At 38.2% G+C, this 23,254-nt stretch overlaps 1 protein-coding gene across 1 annotated transcript in view; it reads right to left on the bottom strand.

The window, feature by feature from the left end:
• The window catches only part of cdkal1 (CDK5 regulatory subunit associated protein 1-like 1), a 261,140-nt gene that overhangs the window by 15,869 nt on the left and 222,017 nt on the right, over nucleotides 1-23,254 (bottom strand). Inside the window, exons 13-14 of the mRNA XM_041988416.1 lie at nucleotides 4,887-4,970; nucleotides 1,562-1,726 (exon numbers count right to left, since the gene is read on the bottom strand). Of these exons, the coding sequence (XP_041844350.1) occupies nucleotides 1,562-1,726; nucleotides 4,887-4,970 (249 nt within the window). The remainder of the gene's footprint in view (nucleotides 1-1,561; nucleotides 1,727-4,886; nucleotides 4,971-23,254) is intronic.

The raw sequence follows: 23,254 nt of genomic DNA, 5'->3' as shown, positions 1-23,254 counted from the left end.
CCTGAAATATACCATGAAGATGCATGTTAAAGAAGTGTGAATGTGGGATGGGAAAGCTGGCAGTGGTGTTGGGGGAGAATGTAAGCAGGTGTGTTGGAAAGACTGCAGACTTTACGAGGCAACTAGTTTTACAGTCTAGTCCTGACTGCTAAATTTTCCTTTGCAGATTGACATGTTGCTTAGTCGTATGTGAAGCTTTAATTTTCCTTTTTTTCTCTCAGTCCCTGCTATCCATTTCTCTCTTTGCTTGCTTTCCTCTTCATCCATGCCCCCTCCCTCATGTCTCTGTCTGTTCCTTTCTTCCCCTCCCTCTCTGTCTGGCAGTAAAGGCTGATGGAGTGTGAAATTAGAAAGTGTATCATATTCTGCTCAGTGGCTCCATGTCCTGAGCTATAAGCTACAGCTAGTCAGAGTGAAAAATAACATGCAGTGAAACAGATACATTAACATGGTCTTGTGTGTAGCTGTGTGAGTGCTTGTGTGCGCGTGTGGGGTGAAAAAAGCAGATAGGAACAGTTTAGCCAGCAACAGCTTATCTAAAATTACTTATCTCACGGATGATACACTGCTGCTTCTTCACAAACTACACAAGCAAGCATGGATTTAAAATACAGACACATATATTCACGCCGTATTCGTTTGCTGAGTGCACAAAATTTGAATAGCCTGTTGTAAACGCAGGTTTGATAGTTTTGATAATGAAGGAGCACACAGTTAGAGCTGGAAGGATGGAGGAGGATGTAGATCCTCGCATCTCCTAAAGATAAAGTCCTTTGAGTAGTCCCCTAAATACATGCATAACTGCTAGATCGATTTGAATTAGTTACATATTGCTTTACTTTTAAACGGCACATACTCATCGGCTAATATAAAAGTGTAACTACCCAAATGAATCTGACTACCCCTGAGTAATATGATGCTATTCCTTTGCAATTGGCAATAACTCACTGTAACTTTTATTTCTTGCACCTTATTTTATTTTAGCTTTTTCTGTCTTTAATTCCTTTTATTTCTTTTTAAAGTTTGTTTTTAATGTACTTTTAATGCTTCCTCTGCACCCAATGATTTTAATTTTTCATGAAAAGCACTTTGAATGGTCTTTTATATGAAATGTGCTACACAAATAAAGGAGTTCAACCCTCTTGCTAGGGGGTGAGCTCCTTATGATTTGACCTCTGTAAAGGTCTTCCAGGTCTTTTTAATTGGCCATTTCTCCTGCATCCATCACGCTAACTTTGATTTACCATCTAATACATCTCCAACCTTCACCTTCATGTGCACTGGATATGAGATAATGTATGTAATTCAAAACGCATGGAGTGGCAAAGCAAAGCAAGGCAAGGCACTAGGTGAGGCACGGGGATTTGAGATTAAGGGTGAAACGTGCTATACATAGTTGCCTCTGTTTATATACACTCAATATAAATACAAATTTCCTGGTTGTGAGTTTGCTGTTATGTTATAACAGTATGGTTTACAGTACTGCAGAAATAACTCATGAAATTCGGAATGCATTAAACTGCAAGTATATGTAAGTGTGTGTGTATTTGTGTATCTTTACCTGCATTAGACCAGATACTTGTCCTTTTTCAAGTGGTGCAGCAATGGAGGGGGTGAAAGGTTTACTGTCTTCTACTGGTTGGCCTTTCATGAAATGCTTTCCTGCTTCATAGATGTCCACCTCAACCATCTTACCTTTGAATTCAACCCTTTTAGGTACCAGTACCTGCAAATCAGGACAGATCAGTGCAGAAATTTAGTTGAGAATTTAAAATTAATTAGTTTCTTTATAGTAGAAAGAAAAAAAAATCACAATCCAAAATTAAAGGGTACTATTAGGTGGTATTATTAAGATGCAGTTTAGTGACAGATGTTACATCAGTGCAGCACTCTTCTGTGATTTACCCAGGACCAATTTCACCAAATGATGTCCACTGCATTTTGCTTTGTATCCGTCAATTATAATTTCAATTAAATGTCACTCAAACCTATTTATTCCACATTTTTATTGAGCTAGTTTTTGGCTTGCTAATGAAAAAAAATGTTTTTAGCTCAATTTATGCAAGCCCTCAAGGTCAAAAAGTATGGCAACAGCTGTGAGATAAACCAAAGGGATTTGCGTTTGTCTTATTATTTCACCATGGCAACTATAAGCCTTGGCTGATCACAGCAGGAGGGAAGAGAAAACAAAGAATTATAATTAAGGCTTCATGTGAATTAGAATTTGTTCTTAATGACTTATGCCTGTAAATAAAGATTGTATGAAAATCCCTTTTCCCTTCAAAACAATTTTTTAACTAACTACAAAGCTGACAGGCTCACAGTGATGTATATTGTGCGATTATAACATTGATTTACTCCTTTTCTTTGACTTCAGTTTTTAGATTTAGTCTCTCTTACTGAAGACTAATTGGGTGGTTTGTGTTGCATGATTATTCGTGGGATTTAAAACCACAGTTGGAAGAGCTTGTGTGCATTAGAAACACAGCTTCAGTGTGAGTTTTCTTTGTAAACATCTATGATTTCCCCATGATCCAAAGTAAGAAAGAAAGCATCTGTGGGTATAACAAATCAACTAAGAACTTAAAAAGTTCAATTCTATTATAATAAGTGAATCTGGCTAAGTATTTTTGAAATATAAAACCACAATAATAATTTCCTCCTTTTTAAATGAACTGTTATATAAAATATGTTTTATAAAAATATCCTCTTTTGGCTTGCTTCTACTATAAGCAGGCCAGAGGCCAAAACCAACAACCTTGGACGTGCTGGGTCTTCAGTGTCTCATGTCAGCAGGGTGGCTACATGCTGACTCAGATCATCTGCTGGTCAGCCTAACCATTACACAACTCTGCAGGGCTAAGTCACTGAGTGGGGAGACAATAGCATATGAACTGGTGGAGAGATTGTCACTGCTGCGATGGCAGGACTGTACCTGCCCCAGTGATAATCTGTCAGTCTTTATCCAGCTGGGGGAATATGATAGGAGAGAAAGCACAGGCCAAAAAGGCACACACAGCCAGGGCTACACCTGCTGTTGAACACTCCAACCCCTGTGAGTGTGTCTGTGTGTGTGTAAGTAGCCAGCAACCAGACTGTGAGTAGAGAGGTGAAACAGCAGGACTGATGGGTAGGCAGCTATGAGTATGCATGTGCATGTGTATGTGTGTGGGTGAGGGTCATTCAAAGGCCTACAACATGGTGATTTAATGATGAAAGAGCATGTCCAGTTTCATTGGAAACCCCCTCTTTAACTTATTCATTCAACCACTAACACACACATACAGAGGTGTGTTGGATTCCTAATTTAAGTGCCAGCACAGATATCATCTGCTTGTGTTAAGCAAAACCAGACCACTTGCTCATACTCATACCTCTCTCTACTTTAGTGTTTACTTCCCTACCATAGAAGCTCATCTCTCCATCTCTCTCTGTCTTTTTTGTTGCTCCCACAAATCATTTGATTTCTTTTATTGGTTAACCCTCTCCACTCTGTACTTTTTTAAACATTTATTCTGAAGCTAATTTCTTTATCCTAGAAAAAAAAATCATTTATATAAAGCTTCAACAGCTGTGACTAAACATCTTTATGAGAATAATCTACATCTGTTCTAGTGGGCATAGGCAAGCTTTAAGGGGAATGACTGTGAATTATTGGTACATAATTTTTACATAGTTCTTCTTTTCCAAGTAAAAGCATAATTTAAAAGTACACGAGAAGTTGCAGGAGAAAACATCAAACACATCTCATTTTACGTGCAGTCGACAGACACACATACCCGGACGTGCAATAATGCAGAGGTGTATGACATGTGTGCACTTAAACAACACATGCATGAACCTCGTAATACTTGTAACTTAAGTTTATAGCCTGCAGAAGGAGGTGCGATGTAGAAGGAGGAGAGGGAAGGGGAGGAAAGTGGAAGGGAGGAAAAATTATTACCATCCCCTGCCCTCTTTGCTAATAAAAAGCATAACTTCAAACATGTTTCTGATGATGGTTAAAGCAGGAGGAAATTGATTTATTTGAAGATGTTTTAAAGTGAATTTTTCACAGGTTGACTGTGGGTCTTTGAAGCCACATGAGTGTGTGTTAGTGTGTGGAATGTTCATGTCTTAAGGGCTGACCTTAATGTTAGTACAGTAAAGTAAAAAAAAAAGAAAGCAAAAAGTAGTGCTGTTATCAGCTGCCAAATGCTCTCATGACCACCGTAGGGTGTGTGTGCTTATTTGTGAGAATGTTTGATATTATAGCTAACCTACTTTAGTATACCAGCATAAACCTCTGACACCTGCTGTGAGTACTCTGGTGGAAGCCAAAGGAAACCCTCTGATCTGATTTACTAAATGTGAAAATGAGGAAGAGTTGGTTTGGCTTCACATGCACAAAAAAAAAATAAACATTAAATGGTGATTCATTTACAGCATTCTACTGTATGTTGTCAGTGTTGGGGCAGTGTAAAGATCAGATTAGCTATTTCAGGATGTCTCGAATAGAGATGTCTACAGACACTGCTGAACTGTCACTGAGGAGACATGTTACATATAAAAACCACTGAATCGTTACAATTATTCACTCTATGTAATTAATCATTCATGAAAAGACTTGGTTTAAATGAGATTTGTAATTATAACAGTGAAGCAATATCTTTGTGTCAAGATTTTTTTCTCTAGGTCAGTTTTAAGCAGATACATCAGTGTTATACTGCACAACATTAAATGGCTTTAAAAGTTATGTTTAGAAGATACGCCCCTTTTTTTTTTTTTGAGGTGTGCTTGTTAGCTGATAACTGTATTTATCCTCAACAAAAATGGTGAGAAACACACATTACTTTTGGAGTATGTGCCTGAGCTGTTCATTAACCACATTGCAACTACCAGTTTACCTGTTCATAGAACTTGTTGTGAGCCACGTAGTACTGGGTATCGAATGATTCCTCTGTCACCAGCACATGTTGTCTCTCCCCAACCTAAACAGAGTGACAAAGAAACAATACACATAAGACACATCCACATTAACTGACCAATGAAACATCATTACATCAAAGTAGTAAAAAAAATGTATTCTTAACTCTAAAGGCATCATTTTGAATGAGTGTCTTCTCAAATTCTCATACTTTCATCTCTCATCATCTCTCTAAAACATGTTGTCTATTAAAGAAAAGTCATATAGTTTATATAATTTAACATTCAATATTATTCCTAATTATTTAGTCTTATATTTAAGAGCAGACTGGGTTCAGTGCACACTGGTCAAGAAATCAATTTTATACTGACAGTAAATTAATGATGTACAGCTGATATGTATGAGTGTCTATTGCGTATGTGGAAAGACTGAATGTGTTTACAGCTTTGTCCTACAGGGATGTGCAAACATTTTCACGTTTTATGACAGAATCAGACTTCCTCAGTTAGGCTTCTATTCAGCAAGATGATATAACGTGTAATTATATTTGTTTTTTCCTTTTTTAGTTTTATGCTACTGCAGTTCACCTTTTAATTAAAATCTCAAGGTTTTTAAGTCATTTCAGTTTTAGCACTTCACCGAGAAGGAAGTGTGAACTATTCATCCCAGATCTTTACACACACACACACAAAGAAAAAATAAAAATATATTTAAAAATATCTTTTGAGGATGCAATTCAAATGTGTACAGAAAACAGTCTATTCAACCAAATACCGAAGGCCTCCCAATGTAGCAATTTAATCCAGTAAAAAATGAAGCACCATTTTCACTGAATAATTTTGTTGACTTCAAGAAGAAGAAAGAGGAGTCAAACTTCACTGAAAGTACTGCAGACATCCATTAAACCACCTCATTGATTTATAGGAAACACTAAAACTTCTTTTCACAACTGATTCTTAATCAAGACAAATGAATTCTGACCAAAGTTTTGATTAAACTTCTTGACTGGATCTTTGATAATAAGTGAGGACTAACTGTTTCAGTTGATTGTAAAGCTCATCTTTTGGTGTCTTTGCAAATGTACATCATGTAATTAGACCTACTTTGTAATAGTCTACTTCCTGGTGAATGCTAACGTGTACAGTAGTAGCGGTTTAAAAGTTCCCCTGTTTCCATGATGGGTCCTTGACTGGTTCTTGACTGGTCCTTGACTGGTCCTTGACTGATCCTTGGCCGATCCTTCACAGGTCTGTGGGGGTAATGTAATCCCCCGCAATGACGTCGTCAGCGAGGCTCTGCCCCTAAGCAGCCCAAGTAAAAAAAACAGCTGCAATCCCTCTTTTGTCCACGGGGAGGAGCAGTGATTTGATCTTGCTGCTCTCTAAACAGTTTATAATGAGCTGTGTCGCTCATTTGTTGCATTTTTGCCAACATTTAAAAAATGATTTGATTTGAAAATGGCGTCAAATAAATGTATCAAAAAAGCCGACATGTGTAGCTAATGGTGTTATGAGGCAAAGCACAACCTCCTCAAGTCGGCTAAGTGGTGAATGTCACTAGCAGCGAGCTTTCTAAACATCCCGAGGAGCGCTGCCAGCGGTCATTTGACTGCAACGTAAGTTATTCACAGTGGGGGTTGATACAGCTGCTGCATAACTGAATATTGACAAAATCATAACGTAATATCGGCAGGTAAAAATAACATAATACTGATAATGTGTAAAGCAGGGATCACAAAAGTCCGGACCCAGCCCAACCTATATTCTGAATTAGGCCTCAAAGTGCTATTATCCTAAGTAGATAAGTAAATAAATGGTTTATACTGTGAAATGAAGTGTCCCTGGATTTTATTCATAGCGATCTAGTGATAAAACGTGATAAAACGTCATACAACTGTGTCTCAGCGGTGGGACAGCTGCCTGCCCGCTGTCTGAAGCAGGCACATGCGCAAAGGCTGGTAGGAATGACAGGAACCAGCAGCCTATCAGCACACAGGGTTTGTGATCTTACAGCCAATCAGAAGCAGAGTAGGGCGGCCATTTATTACAACTCCATAGCCGTGATATACGACAGTTTGGCTGAGAAAGAGTCTCCCTGAGCGGCTCTGTGGAAGTTTAGACGTGCTAAACTGCTCGTAAATATTGATGTGTTTACTTTTCCAAACAAGTAAGCAGGTAAAACTATAGACAACAACTATATAATAAAAGTCCTAAAATACCAGGTTCAGCCGTTTAGTTTTTAATACACTATAAGCATGGTAGCGTGACTGGCGGTCATCAAAAGACCGCTGGCGACGCTTCCAGTGTTTAACACTAGAAAACCCAGAGATTTCTTATCCCTCTACCATGCCCAGAGTACAACCAAAAGGCTGCCCGGTTTGAAATTAACAATTCAATGGCCAACAATTAGCACCTTTACATTTGTAAACACAGCCATTACCTGCCGTTAGCTGTTCAAGCATACTCCTTGGGGGGAGGAGTGTGCTTGAAAAGAGCTAGGGACTGTGCTGTATAGTTTCACTCACCACAAACGGTATTTGTGCTTTTGACCATTTCTCACATTTTCATGTACCCTTTATTGAGCATTGGTCATGTGAGTTTTCATCGTCATCACACTATTGTACGTCCAGCTTGCTTTCAAGTGAGAGATTATCACGTTTCTGTTTCCACAAAGGCAAGAAGGAAAGCATAATCAAGTATTTCAAATGAGAGATAATTACATTCCTTTTGACCTGGGAACAGAAAAGCAAAATCAATTTAATGTTCCTCACTTCCTAATATGGTGCAACAAGGTTCACAGTCCTCAATGTTTTTAGTAAAAAAAAAAAAAATTTAAAAAACACCTTACTAACAGGGTGGAATGGAACATAACAGAGTGGAACAGAATATAACAGGGTGGAAAATATTTGTTCCCAATTCCAAATAAAAACGCTTCCATGGCCAGATGATCAGCAATGAATAAAGATATTTCTACAGTGATCCAGATTTTTTGTTTGTTGTTTTTTTTGTTTTACATTTTAGATTTTGTAAGAGATGGGTGTGTTTTAACAACAGCAGTTTTATCCGTGACTTTAATCGATAATTATTATCATTATCCAGTGTATAAAAATGTTGGTGTAAAAACGCCAAAGATAGATAAGCATGATGCTGAACTTCGTGGTCTTAGCTCCTGGTTTGGTGTGTCTTGTTCTGTTTATTATCATTCTGAAAGGTATACCAAGTTGTGGGCTGCATATATGCAGCCCACAACTTGAACAAAGGCTAAATTCCTCAACATTCGCACTTGCTCCATAAAATTACCATCTCCAAGGCTCCTCCACCACCACTTTGACTATGGATTGATAAGTAAATGAGCCGCAGTTTTGTAATTGTTGCATTGTCAAAACAGTTCTGTTAGTGTTGTCACACAAAATTCAGTAGACTAGTTGGTTCCTATGCAGTGAATTTACATGTTATTACAAAAATACACAATAATAAAATAGGCAAGTGGCAAGATTAGAATAATGTTATAAGTTCTGCGCAAAGACTCCTTTTTCATTTTCCAAAACAAAACTGACATAAACAATCTTGAAAAAAATGTGCACGTAGGCTATGAGGAAAGAATGAATGCAATGAAGTAGGGACTGGTTGAATAAACACGGTTTAACTGGACGCCTAAGCGAGCGCGTTGCAGGATGGCTCCAGATTTTATTGTCAAATGGTTCCAGGTCAACCAAGTCCGAACTGCTTAGAGCAGAGTCCTGCACGGTTCTGTTTTGCTACGCATACCTGCTCTAACCCGTTAGAATGACTCCCGAACCCGACTCGTCACCAATGTATTTATTCCATTTAAATCCGAACCAGACTGATGTTTAACCCGCGACCCGAGCCATTAACGCATCATTGCCATGCTGCACCGCTTCTTTTCCATTATTATAGCCTATTGTTGTTTTATCATTGTGTTAATCTAAAACACATAGATAGCCTATGAATGTTTATTTTAAGCTTGCTCAACATTTTTAAAACAGCTTTATATTCCTCTGACTGAACCATTTCAGAGTGAAGACTAAACCAGACCAGTGTGTTTTATTTTGCCACTGAGAGGGTATTTATAATAGGCTACTCGGAGATTGCTGTGCTTTAACAAAATGTAATCCACCTTTCCTGGCAGCAGCTGTGTTCTCCGTTCCTGGACTACAAATCCGGCGGCAGAAAACTCTGCTGCGCAAATACCAGCGTAAAATAAACTTTCATATATTTTCTCTGTGTTGTTGTAGTATATTCAGATGATAAAACAACAATATAATAAAAAAGAAGACTCGAAAGGAGGAACCGCGGTGCAGTAGGCTATGGCACACGTTAACGTTAAAAAGCACACTGCTTGTTGTAAATACTTGGTTTATGCTTTAAGAGGTAAATATTTTGGTTAACATGTTGAAGAAATATCGTTGTTTCTTTTTTCATCTCTTGCTATGCTATTGAATTTGGCAACATTAACATGGAAATTCACTGCATTAGGACCGACTAGCCTACTGAATTTCTGGTAGCATGACAACACAAACTGGACTCGTTTGACCACTCTTACCCAATGTGCAACAATCACAAAACTGGGTCACTTGTTCAGCTGCCTCATTGCGGCTCATTTACATATCAATCCACAGTCAAAGTGGTGGTGGAGGAGCCTAAGAGATGGTAATTTTCTGGAGCAAGTGCGAATGTTGAAGAAGGCGCATGTTCAAGTTGGGGGCTGCATACAGTACCTTTTGGAATGGTAATCAGAGCGTGTCGGGGAATAGCCCACCTGGAGGGGTGACGTAATCGGGATTCCCGGCGAGCAGGAAGTCGCAGCACAGCGAGTGTTGGATGTCCCCCCGCGATTAGACACATTGAAGTGGAAGAAATTATCTCAGATCCTGCGTGGGGCTTTTATCTGTCGCCCTGTCTTCTTATGGAGGTGAAATAAATAATATGAGAATAAAATAACCCTTCCTAGCTACCTCAAACAGATTCTGTGTTGCTTGATCCAAATCTGATTTGTCTATGTTAATAATGCTAATATTAAAAGATTAATCAGTATGATAAATACATCCTATTGAGAATAGAGCTAGGGGCTGTGATCCAGTATTTGAAAGGTTTTATTAACCTACTAGCATTCATTTCTGAATAAAACAATTGGCAGCGCACAAGCATGCTACAATTTCACATTCCACGTCAAACGATGATTATGTATTAAGTTTTATGCATTTTTATGAATTGTGACTGGCCATCAGAGGTGCTTTGAGTGGCGCCTCTGCCGGTCAGTGTAAATTCAGATAAAATCTGACAGACTACGGGCGATGAGAAGTCTGTGAGAGAAGCGCCATCTTCTGGGTCTACCCTATATTACAAGGAATGGGTGGAGTTTGATTAAAACATCGACACTCCCAGGAGAAGGAGGGGGCCTCTCTGGCGGCTGGAAGTTGGAAGGCAGCTGGCTGGAACTGGAATGGAACTGGGCTGGAAGCCGGCAGGTATTCGGCTGGCTTTCAGCTTGGATGGGAACTTTTAAACCGCTACTACTGTAAATGTTCTTGTCATGTAAGGAACCACCACAGAAAGTTTGGGAAACTGTTCTGCAGAGCTAAACCAGCTGGGTTTTTTAACATCAGCAGCACATATTTAAAATTTTTAGAAACATGGTGTTGTGTAGGCTCAGCAGGCAGTATTTGCATTTTAAGTCTGTCAGTGATGAGCCCTGCACTCTAAAACTGTGCTGACTGATCATTTCCTTGGCAATATGTCAGAGCTTTAGAAGTCATGGCTCTGACATATTGCCCAGGGTCTTTCCATTTTTGCAGACACCCATAATCTTTGCTCTTTTCTTCCCGCTTTCCATGCCTGTTTCTCTGCTTCAATTCCTCTCGTATCTCTGAGCGTTCCCTTTGTTATTTATACCTCTTCCATCCCACTATAACTTCCTCTCATCTTTTTCGCCTTTTTTCTTCTCTATTTATTTCCCCATTATATCATTTTTCTCTACTGCTTTTGGTACATGTGTTTGTGTGTGTGTTTATACTTGTTTCTATATTGCTCTATATTGTTGTGAGAACAAAATGACTGTATACCAATACATAGGAACCAAGCTGAGCTCCAAATTATTTTAAAACCTGATTTTAAATTGATGAGGTCACATGAAAGGTTAGGTATTCAAATATCATAGTTTAAAATAGCCTAATAAGCTATGAAATGTTTTGTAGTGTTTATTTAATTTATTTATTAATGTTTTCCTTCTTATTTTTTGTTGATGATTGTCCCCACAGTTACATAAAGAACAAGTTGTGTGTATGATCAAACACATAGAGCATCTGCATATAGACAGTGATGGACTTAAGAAGTGATGGAAAGAATTGCATATTCAATTTCAATGTGAAAAAACGTTTCATAAGAAGATTATAAATGGATGTTGAGCATTCTATTTAAATCCATTATTTGAAGACCGACATACCTGTGGAGAGCTTAAAATCCTTCTTTCAGTGTTGGAAATATATTTATGAGGAAAGAAAAAAGTTAGTTTAACTTGCATAACTTGTCTAATAACGTATCTCTTATTTGCACAACAATACATAATCTAAGACTCTGGATAGAGGGTGTGAGCCTGAGTCACTCAGCTCTGTGCCGACATTATCAAACTCACTGTTTTTTCTTTTTATTATTATTATTATGTAATTTAATGCTGATATCTTTTAACTGAAAAGATGAACTGTTGAAAGAAAAGTTAAATGTGACTGATCTTGCATGCTCAGGATGGGGGATTGGATCGAAGTCAAGATTCAATGAAATCTGTTGGTTTTCCTTAACAAGGCTGTTATTTATTATGAATTAGCTTAAATTGATTTGTTAGTAAAGTGCTCTGAGATGGCATTGTTGTGAAGTGGTGCTATACAAATAAAGCTGAATTAAATTTAATTGAATTATATTTCATGCTGATCTGCCTTAATTTATACATAATGTTTACCTCAACAATAGGCAAGAAGCAATGAAGTACAATTATGGCATAATCTTAAAGATGTTTTCACTGTGCATTGGTGTATATTTATTTTTATACATATATATATATATATATGTGTGTGTGTGTGTGTATAAATCATTTCTACCACCTGTCAACTACTTTATTAGAGAAGCATCCCGCTCTGATTTGTATCTCAGAACTTGTTCATAATTTCTCTCACCACATTCATGACTCATAATCAGACCAGTGTCTCCAATATCTGTACAACAACGATTTAGAGAAGATCCTTTGCTTCTGTTTGCTGTTTTACTCTCATTAGATATCTGAACCTGATCATGCTGGATTGAGTGTGTTCATCTTCATAGATGTGTGCATGGCTGTCTCATGACTAGTAGATTTTACAGCTGTGTCACTAGCAAACTTCATTTTTACTGAAAAGTAAAGGCAAGGCAGTTTATTTGTATAGCACATTTCATGTACAGGACAATTCAAAGTGCTTTACATAAAACAAAGGCATTACAGATATTAAGAAATAGCAGAAGGCAGCAACTCATAGCAAGAATCACAATAAAATAATAAATTACATTAAAATGATTAAAAGCAAGATAAGTTAAAAAGTTACTGATTTCATGCATAGGTGCATGAGAAAAGAAATGTTTTTAACCTGGAAGTGTCTACATTTGGTGAAAATTTAATCTCCACTTGCAGTTTGTTCCACTTATTTGCAGTTTAACAGCTAAATGCTGCTTCTCCATGTTTAGCCTGGACTCTGCTGTAGTTCTGTAATATTTGACACAAAGGGAGCATCTACAAGTTGAACAGAAGAGGTCCAAGTACTGACCCCTGGGGCACTCAAGAAGTCAAACAATATTTAAATTAAACAGGCTGCGGTTATCAACATATTTCATTCTTCAGCTTCATGTGACGGTGACATGGATCTGATTGACGTAAGACTGACTGACGTAGCTAAATGCTTTAGCTAGCGTGTCTAAAAACAATACTTTTGGGTAAATATGTGCCAGTGTGAACCGTGAACAGCTAGATTCCTACTTTTCAACAGAACAATAAACAAACGCAACAAGAGACGATACATAGCGACAGAAAAGCCAATCGGGGGTGTGTGTGTGTCTATGTGCATGTATATATATATATATATATATATATATATATATATATATATATATACTGATATATATATACAGTTACTGATTTTAATTTTTCACTGAAGTGGCTGTGTCTGTAGTTGCCTCTTCATTTAGCAGTGATTTAATAAGTATCGGAGTACACGATTATTTTAAGATCATTGTACAAGGACATAAGTTTCCTTTTAGAATTAACCTCTTTATTTATTCTAATTAGAAATCAATTAACTCCAGTGACAATCCAGAGGGGTAATTATTAATTTCTAATTATTAACATTAGGAGTTGCAGTTAATTTACACAGCTTTGTACACTAAATCAGTCTGTGTTATTCCAAAAATGTATTGGTTTTGATTTGTGTGACTACTTATCTTTCCTTGCAGATTTGTATTAGAAAGAATCTGCATTTAGCTTTGTGTTTACGCCATCTGGTGAAACACGTTACAGCATAAAAAACACAGCATGAAAATCTTTACACAACCCGGCTTTTATTTACTTTAACATCCAGAGAATAACATCCCATGATACACAGCACATCTGATGCAGATTTGTGGGATAATGAGTTTAATTGATAAATAATCTTCATCACAATAAAGATAATGAGAGAACAGTGGCTTTGAAATCTAATCACCACGCACTCATTTTCTTTTTTCTTTTTTGAATGCAGCTGAATTATAATCAAAATGAAAAGTGAACATACATTTAGTGGTGCAACTGAAAAATTCCTGAAGAAGCAAAGTAGTCTGCCGTAGGTATAGTTTACAGGAATGTTGTAATATAACTGTGCTCTCAAAGCGAGTTTATCAACACTTAAATCCAGTTTCTATAAAAAAAAAAAGAGAGCATATGCCTGAAATAACAACATGCAAGCTGAGATTTCAACTTACACTTGTGATAATTAGGCAGAGTTATTCACTTATTTATTTCCAAGACTCAGTATCCGAGTCCATAGTTCCCATACATACACACGCACAAAGACCACTTTATCCAAAGGAAAAAACAAACAAAAAACAACCTGTATGCACACTAACACAGAGTAAACAATGGAATATGAAATGCAGCTTGCTCACAAATCCTGCCAGATTTTCACAACCTGCAATACCTGCAAACTCGCACACAAACAACAAATGCAGATTTCTGATGGCAAGGTAGAGACTATGCTTTCAGGGGAGCAGACGGCTCTGGTATTTTGTCGGGAACATGTGGGTTTGTTCCAATCATCTTCTTAGAGGAGACGGTCACTGTAAACTAATACAAATTTGTACAGAGGGAAGTGGTCTAATCGAGAACGATGTTAATGTTTTTTTGTCAAACACACAGGTCAACACACACATCTGTTGCTCACTGATTTCCAAGAACACTTCAAGACTACCGTATTTAGCAACAGAAGAAGCAACTAAACTCAGAGTCTACAGATTTGAAATTTCCGGTAACATTAAGAAAACATTTACAAGTCCTTCTGCTGTTAGACCTAGACATAAACAGTCCTGCCATAACTAAACACAGTCAAAGTGTTTTTGGAAATAAACATTTTCCAGAGATTTTACAGTGATATTTAGATGTGTGTGTTGACTTGTGTATCTGATAAGGTAAAAAGAATTTATGTTAAACCAGCTAGAATCCAACCACCGACCTTAACTAAATGTAAATGAGTGTTTTTGGTGATATCTAAAAATGTGAATGTTAGGGCTCGACTGATTAATCGACAGGCCGATGGTATGGCCCCCATACCATTAAAGTCCCTTGGACCTAAACTGTATTAAATGTTCTGTATGTGAGTGAGAGCCAAAGAGAAAAAGATACACACTAACAGAAGAAAAAAACTATCCCAAAGGTAAGAAAGTATGAGCTACAGCGAAAATCAACTATTAGCATCATAGAGGTCACACACACAGAAAAAAAATATCCAAAGCACAGACACCTACACGAAAGAGTATCAAATAAACTGAAGACCAAGCTCTACATCTAAAGATAAAGATTCTAACAAACCACAAAATAGTTTTCTTTTTTAGCTAGTTTAATATTATTTACCCTTAAATACCTGTCTGAATGCACAATGGATTAAAGCCTTAGGAGCAGCCTTGAGGCCTTTAACTAGCCCTCAAATGTGCTCTTGGCTCCAGTAGCCTCACCCATTCCTCTGCAAACCATTTTAGAAGTGTTTGAGAGGAGGTTTTTTGCCTGCAACAGAGTGCAGTGTGCCTGCATCAAACCTATAACCCTCCTTCAGGCTGTTTCCAGCATTCATAAAGCTCACCAGTCCATCCCTATCCCTCTCACACAGTCTCACTCACACACACAAATATGAATGGTTATATTTAAATATGGCTGACTCACAGTAAGAGGTTAAACATAGGAAACAGTGTCAAATGGTAAAAAAAGAGGAAAATAATTTTTAAAGTAAGCAGAAAACTTAGAAGTGCAAAAAAGTATAAAAAGCATGAACTCTTCCATCTCAGGTGGGATACAGTAAACAATCTCAACCTTCTATGTTAGTTGTCTTCCTATAAGACTATATATATATATATATATATATATATATATATATATATATATATATATATATATATATATATAGTTTGCTTGTTTTCTTTGTCCTTAAATTAATCAGATCTTTCTGCTTAGATTTCATGAAGGTTGAGGTCATGAGGAGTCCATAACAAAGAATGAAAAACAAAGAGAAGATTAATACATGATGCACTACATGATGCACCTAAACGCAGTTTGGTATTTAGCTGCAATAAGGTGCTTGAAAACATTCTCATGTGACTTCTATAGAGGCTGAAAAAAAACCTCTCAAAAAAACCACAACGCAACAAAACTATTTTCCAAAGAAAGTGTTTTTTATGAGAATAATTACTCTGTATGTCACACCAGGATGGCCTATTTTCCTGCATTGTTTTGATGTAGGTTGTACATGTTTGTGAACTAGAATGAGAGAGACTGTGAATTACAAATCAACCCATACTATCATTTTGTTTGCATTTGTACTAACCATGACATAGAAAAAACTGGCAGCTCTTAAACCCTAAAATCAATGGGTAACTCCAAACAAAGGAAAATAGTTCTCAGTTCTGTACTCAAAGCCACAGTCATCAGATAAACATCCCATAATATATCAAAAAGGTCATGGAGATAATTACTCTGTATTTTTCTTTATATTAAAATGTACAAATATATCACTGTCAACTAAGACAATTATAACTTTTAGAATCTTCAAGCATAAACAAAAATGTAATCAGAATTCTTATTGTTATGTGGAAATTATTTTTTTAAAATTTCTATTAAACATTATAGCAGCATACATTTCACTTAGGAAGTCTTTCTGTGTGGTGCATGCATCTTCTGGCTACTTATGTTTCTTTAGCTTTATCCAACATATCAAAAGCATGCATTTTAGGTCAGTGAGTGACCAAAAATGGACCACTACCATAACATCTGGCCCTGCATTAGCCCTGTGATAAGCTAGTGACATGCATGGCACCTCACTGCCAAAGACAGCTGACATGCAAACTATTTTTTTTTTTTTTAATGAATTTAGATGTTAGTCCAAAGGAGAAGATAGTACAACGTGTACAGATTGTTAGTATACAGTTTGCACCTTCTGGGGTACAGCAACAAAGCTTATGTACCTTCTTGCAAACATCCATGTTCCTTGAGTTATTGGTTAAAACAAAACAAAATCAAACAAAACAAGCTTTTTTTTTCTCCCTCCATGTTTTTGGCGCCAGGATTCTTCAGATTAGCCCTGATGACCTGCTGACCTCTTTTCATTTTATGGACTTGTTTTCAGGTCAAAACATAAAGAACATGAAAAAAAACTGCAGATTGTTGGGAGCACTGTATGCTGTTCTAGTCGACCAAGATATTTTTGTTTAGTTCAGACGGGATTTGCAAGAAAACAAAACAGTTACTGCTAAGTCTGAACAGTGAAATACAGAGGTTGGAGTGTAATAATATGAGCATGCATGTGTGATAAAAAAGTAGATGTGATAGCATATCTGGATGTACCAAAATAAATAACACAAAAATGTTGAAAAAAGTCAAGATTTGAACCTCTGTAATGAAGTCTTTGATGACCCTTGTTACATTGAGATTCTACATATTGTGGTAAAACTTTTCAGGAGGGTTAGGGTCCCTGTTATCAAGAAGTGAAACAATTGTGAATCACATAATATGACAATAATGCACATAGATGTACTTACTTATGTTATACACTGTACATAATTAGCTCTTAGGTGAGTCTTGCAAGAGAACTATAACACAAGAAATATTACAAACAAACTTATACTTACCAAATTGTTTCTTGTACTTTGCCAAATTATAGAATAATTTGGCAAAGTACAGTTAGTTCACGCTGCAGTGCTAAAGTATTGATTTTTTTTTTTTTTTTTTTTTTTTTTTGCAAGGATTATGTTTTTTTACATTTAATCTTTTAAGAACTTTAAAGTTGGGGTCACAAACTTCAGGAGGTTGCAATCTGAACTGGGTGGTGGCTAAAGGCGGGGACCCTGGAGGTCAGATTCTCGGCTGCAGACACTAACTCTATTGTTTGTGCTAATGCACTTGGAATCCCTGGAGTCCCCAGTTGGAACTGGGGACTCCCTAGTTCTGCTGGGGACTTCAATGCTCATTTGGGCAATGACAGTAAGACCTGGGGAGGAACGCCCCCCCCCCCCCCCCCCCCCCCTAATCTCAATCTGAATGGTGCTTTGTCACTGACCTTCTGTGATCATTATGGATTGTCTATCACAAACACCATATTCAAGCATAAGAGTGTTCACATGTGCACTTGGTACCAGAACACTCTGGGCTGCAGTCCGATGATCGTCTTTGTAGTCAGATCATTGGACTTGCGGACGTATGTCTTGCAAACTCTGGTGAAGGGAGGCACAGAGCTTTCAGCTGGTGATGAGTTGGCTCGGATGATGGGGGAGGATGCCAATCAGGCCTGGCAGGCCCAAACATGTTGTAAGGGTCTGCTGGGAATGTCTGGCAAAGTCCCCTGTCAGAAACAGACTCAACTCCCACCTCCAGCAGAGCTTCATCCATGTCCAAATTGAGGCATGGGACATTAAGTCAGAATGGGCTGTGTTCCTTGCCTTTACAGCTGAGGCGGCCAACCAGAGCTGTGGTCGTAAAGCCATAATCCCTGCAGTCATTGGTGGACACCAGCAGTGAGGAATGTCATCGAGCTGAAGGAGTCCCAATGTTTCCCACACCATTATATTAGCGGGGCGCCCTGCCCTTCCTATGAGACCCACCGCCCCACCTACAAAGCCAAGGTTTGATCTGGTTTTCTTTACAGCATCACAGCAGAAGTCATTTCAGGTTTCCTCTACAACAAGTTTATACTTTGTTGTTTTAGTAAAAACAAAAGCCTGATGTTATTGATCAGATTTATGTAACAGCAGATGATAGCTGCTCTCTGTGTTGCGCTCTCAGAGTTTTGCTCTGATGCGACCACACACAGACATGTGCCTGTACACACAGGTGAGCATATCACCAACTCCACAGACAGAGCCAAGCGTTTTTAAACTCTACCAGGAAGGTAAAGAAGAACGCAGTCAATCCAGTATGAAGCAGCCAAAGTATTTTTCCTGCTGTTATGTTAAGCCAAGAATGCAGTATACATCGCAGGAACATGCAAAGCTGAACCCCAACATCATCGTAATGATTTCTAAGTCGTATTACAGTTTAAAATGGATTCCAATATTACTTGTACTACTAACGTTATCTGGGATATGAACTTTAATAACATTTAGAGCGACTTCACCGAATGAAACTGTTTTCATCAGGACATTTTAAAAGTTTTACTGTTTTCTGACCCAAGTGTTTTTCTTTTTCATCACTGCATTTCAGTCATTCATGGAAAATTAGTCTGTGATGAAGTTTGGAATTGTGATGTGACTTTACAGCGTGTAGCTTTGATATGATGCTTAAATTATGTAGTCATTATCATGTGTCACTAACACTGTAATATTGTAATGGGAAGGTTACCTGTTGCAGAGTTCATGAATACCTACCTTATATAATTCAGCTATACTTAAGCAATATTTATGGTTGATGATATTTACATCCAGTTTAATAAGGCTGAATGGAAGTTAAATGTATTAAACTATTATATTATTACAAACCTGGTCGTCTCGATCATGGAACAGCGGACCAGCTCTACACACCCTGTTGGGTCTTGGAGAGGGCATGGGAGCTCGCCCAATCAGTCTACATGTGCTTTATAGACTTGGAGAAGGTGTTCGACTGGGTCTACCGGTGACTCCTGTGGGTGTACGGCGGTGGTATGGAGTACCGCACCCTCAGAGATAGGGTGAGAAGCTCGGTCATTTGGGAGGGTCTCAGAGTAGAGTCACTGCTCACCCGCATCGAGAGGGGTCAGATGAGGTGGCTTAAGCATCTGGTTAGGATGCCTCCTGGCGAGGTATTTTTAGTCCCATTGGGAGGAACTCCAGGGAAGACCCAGGATGTGCTGGAGGGGCTTCATCTCTTGGCTGGCCTGGGAATGCCTCAGGATTCCCCCCCGGAAGAGCTGGCAAATGTGCCTGGGGAGTAGGGCTGCAACTTATGACTATTCTGATAGTTGATTGGTCAGACTAATAAAACAACTAGTCGACAAATCGGATTATGTATCTCATAATTATTAAATGGGTCTTATTTCATTTTCAGCTTTGAAATCTTGCATAAGGTTGTTATGCAAGTCTGACGAGACTTTTGATGTCCTCTGCCGCCCTTTTCTTCCCTGGTCGGCCGCCATATTTTTTCCCTGGCAGACTTTAGTGCACGTTTGCAACTCTCAGCAGAGATAGGAAAAGAAGACAATGTGTCACTCTGCAGTTTTCCCTTCACACATGTGCAGCTCTCAGAGATCGAGAAGAAGACAATGTCTCAAGCTTTTTTTTTTTTTTTTTGCCAACTATAGTCAACGGGTAAATTTGTTGTTGACTATTTTTATTGTCAACAATTCTATTACAACTATTACATTGACTAATCGTTGCAGCCCTACTGGGGAGTGGAAAGTATGGGCTTCCCTGCTTTGGCAGCTGCCCCCATGACCCAACCCCAGTGGCAAAAAAATGTAAGGATTGATGGATGAACTGCATTTCACTTTATGGCACCACTTCACAGACCACTAAACTGGATATCAACACACTGCCCATTTTGGACACTCACCATGGCTGATTGACCAAAGAAACACAAAAGGACATTATCAGATGAAGTGAAGAAAAGAAAGAGGCAATGACAGAGCAACAGATAAAACAAGAGTCAACATCGAACTGACTTTTACTGGCTGGAGAGAGCTTAGAGAAGAGATAGGATGCAAGACGAATGGTGAATTAGCCTTTGTGAGACGCCAAACTTAAAACAGTCTTACAAAATTACAGTCATGCCACTTTTAAACTAGTTTGAAAAAAAGAGGAAAAACAGTACATCATAAACAGATTAATTATAGACAAAATGAGCAGGAGTGCAGAGTCAAAGCAGGCAGAAGTGTTTAATGTTTATGCTGTACAATGCATATTAAAATAAAGTTTTCATTCACGACTACAATAAAATATATCCACAAATATATTGCCAAAAGAAAAATACAACAAAGGCTCTAGAGGATAATGCAGATTTTTCAAAAATGTGCTTTATATGCTTCTCCATATTTACAAAAAGAGTTTGAAGATGATGAAACAATTGCAGTGCTCTGTTTCCAATGCCCAATCTAGGATGGACACAGAACACACACTACGTTGGAAATCTTACACAGAAAAACAACACACAAAAACCAATGATTGCCTTGTCAATTTTTGCGACCTTAGCAGAAAAGACAGTCAAGTCTGCCACCAGTGTGACAAATTTAGTTTGTCAGATGGGGGACAGATAGATGTCCCTCTCACACAAACATGCACACAGGCCTGTGACAGTAGCCTGTGGGCTGTTTAGTGTCCAAGATGCTGGACTGAATCACATCACAACAGGGACATGGCAGAAAACACAGAATGAAAGCCTCAGAAACATCACTAACTAAAATACATGACACCACACACACAGGAAGCCAGAAACACCAAAACACACTAAGTGCATTTTGGTTGTTGCATTTTGTTTTTTTTAATAATTTAAGTGTATTGCTATTCAGTAACATAACTTTACAGACAATCTCCAGGCAAAAAATAAAAAAAAGATTAATAAGTGTATGTCAACAGTCAGTAAGTCAACAAGTTCGTTCAGTGCAAGATTCCTGACAGAAGAGGTAACAAACTTTGGCCCAAGCCAGCAGTTCTTTTTCAACAATCAGTGATAATGTGCATCTTTATTTTGCTATGATAAAAGTGGTCTCACACAGCCAGAGTTACTGTAAACATTCAAGACTCATTTATGTATTCATCCACTGTGGGGCTTTTTAAACAGAGCAAACGTGCAATGTTTTGTGTGGGCGTCTGTGTTTGAGTAGTCTGTGGGAAGACAAAGCCCTTGGCATTACAGCATATATGTGTCTGAAATTATTTGAGTATCCAAATGTAACATGAATCAGAGCTCAGCTGTGATTGTCAGGCTGATTGTCCATTATTTCCCCTTTGGCCTGGAGGCCTTGTGTGTAATTTATGTGTGTATATGTGCAAGTCAGACAGGGAAACAGGGAAAAAAGAGAAGAGGGGAGAGTGTATGTGTGAGGCAGACATCTATCCATGCACATTAATCTAGGATTGCAGCTGATACTAATGCATTGGCAGAAGCTGTGCGATTATGATTATCACTGGAGGGCACACCTGAAGACACAACAAATCAGACTTGCATAGAAAGGTCTATCTAGCAAACTTGCCTGATTGCTATTCAAGGCCAGCCCCCCAGTCATCAAATTAAAATGACAGAAAGTATGTATTATGATAAGAAAGACAAAAAAAGCATGAGATACAAGGCCAGCCGGGTGCTCTGTGGGATAAAGCAAGAATACTCCTACAGTCTGTTTGGGTTAAAAGCTGGATTGTGACCTTTGATGCACGTTGTAGCTCTGCCCCTTGTTTCTCTTTTCCCAAATACTTAGCAATTGTGCAAATTCAAATAAAAAGATAATAACAACCAAAGTATTGTGTGCTGCATGAAGGACATCAGGGAAAAAAGATAGGCATTAATCACTCTTTCTTCAGGAGTGAAAGTTCAGGAAATTTCACTGTGGAGTTTCCAGTTGTAACTATAATGTAAACTTTGGAATAAATTACAAATGTAATCTTGTTTAGATAGGAAGGTAAGAAAGGGAGAAGCATAGCTTAATCTGGAGGTGATGAGAAAAAACCCATTTTCTTCATGAACCTCTATAACTATTGAGCTGCCAATATATATTCAGCATGTAGCGGTCAAATTTACTTTCCTTACCTGATTGATAGTGATAATGTCCGTAATTAAAATGCCAAAACACTGTGGTGTAGAAAAACTTAATCATGAGTTAAGAGAGAAAACAGCTCAAAACCTTCATTGCCGTTTTGGTTCATTTGCGCAGACAATAATGCATAAGAAGCCAACAAGCCAGATAAAGCTTACTGTTTTAAGTAGAATATTCACTTGCTTCACTATGTTCATAAACTTTTAAGATGAAGAGCTCATAACAGAAAAACAACCGCCTCTATATAAAAATATATCTTGAGCACCAGAGATGCCCAGATCTACCACACCAGACAGGATCCCAGGTGCAGGCAAAGAGGCCCCTGAAACAGCCCAGCACCCAACAGCAGGGTGTAGGATACTGCTAGTAAAAGAATACATGGAATGCCATAACCAAAATGGTGGAGAATGAGAGTGCCAAGATCTTGCGGGACTTCTAGGTACAGACCAACAAAATGGTGGCAGCCAACCAACTGAACATTGTGATCATGGACAAGGAGCAGAGAAAAACTGTTGGGATCGATATAGCCTTCCCAACTATGACAATGTCAGGAAAAAGGAACACAAGAAACTGGAGAAATACCAAAGGCTCAAGGAAGACCTGGAGAAAGCCTGGAAGGTGAAGGCAACAGTAGTACCAGTGGTCGTGAGAGCACTAGTGGCCGTGTCCCCCACACTGGAGAAGTGGCTCCAACAGATACCTGGAGAAACACTGGATGTCATAGTTCAATAGAGTGCAGTTCTAGGAACAGCAAAGTGCTGCATAGGACCCTCAACCTCCCAGGCCTCTGGTAAAAGACCCGAGCTCAAACGTGATGAACAGCCACACACTTTTCCCAGTTATTATTGTTTTTTAATTGATAT

Source organism: Melanotaenia boesemani, chromosome 6, assembly GCF_017639745.1.
Source record: "Melanotaenia boesemani isolate fMelBoe1 chromosome 6, fMelBoe1.pri, whole genome shotgun sequence".
NCBI classification, from domain to species: Eukaryota; Metazoa; Chordata; class Actinopteri; order Atheriniformes; family Melanotaeniidae; genus Melanotaenia; species Melanotaenia boesemani.
The sequence above is the reverse complement of the archived record's forward strand: the minus strand, read 5'-3'. Positions and strand labels throughout refer to the sequence as shown.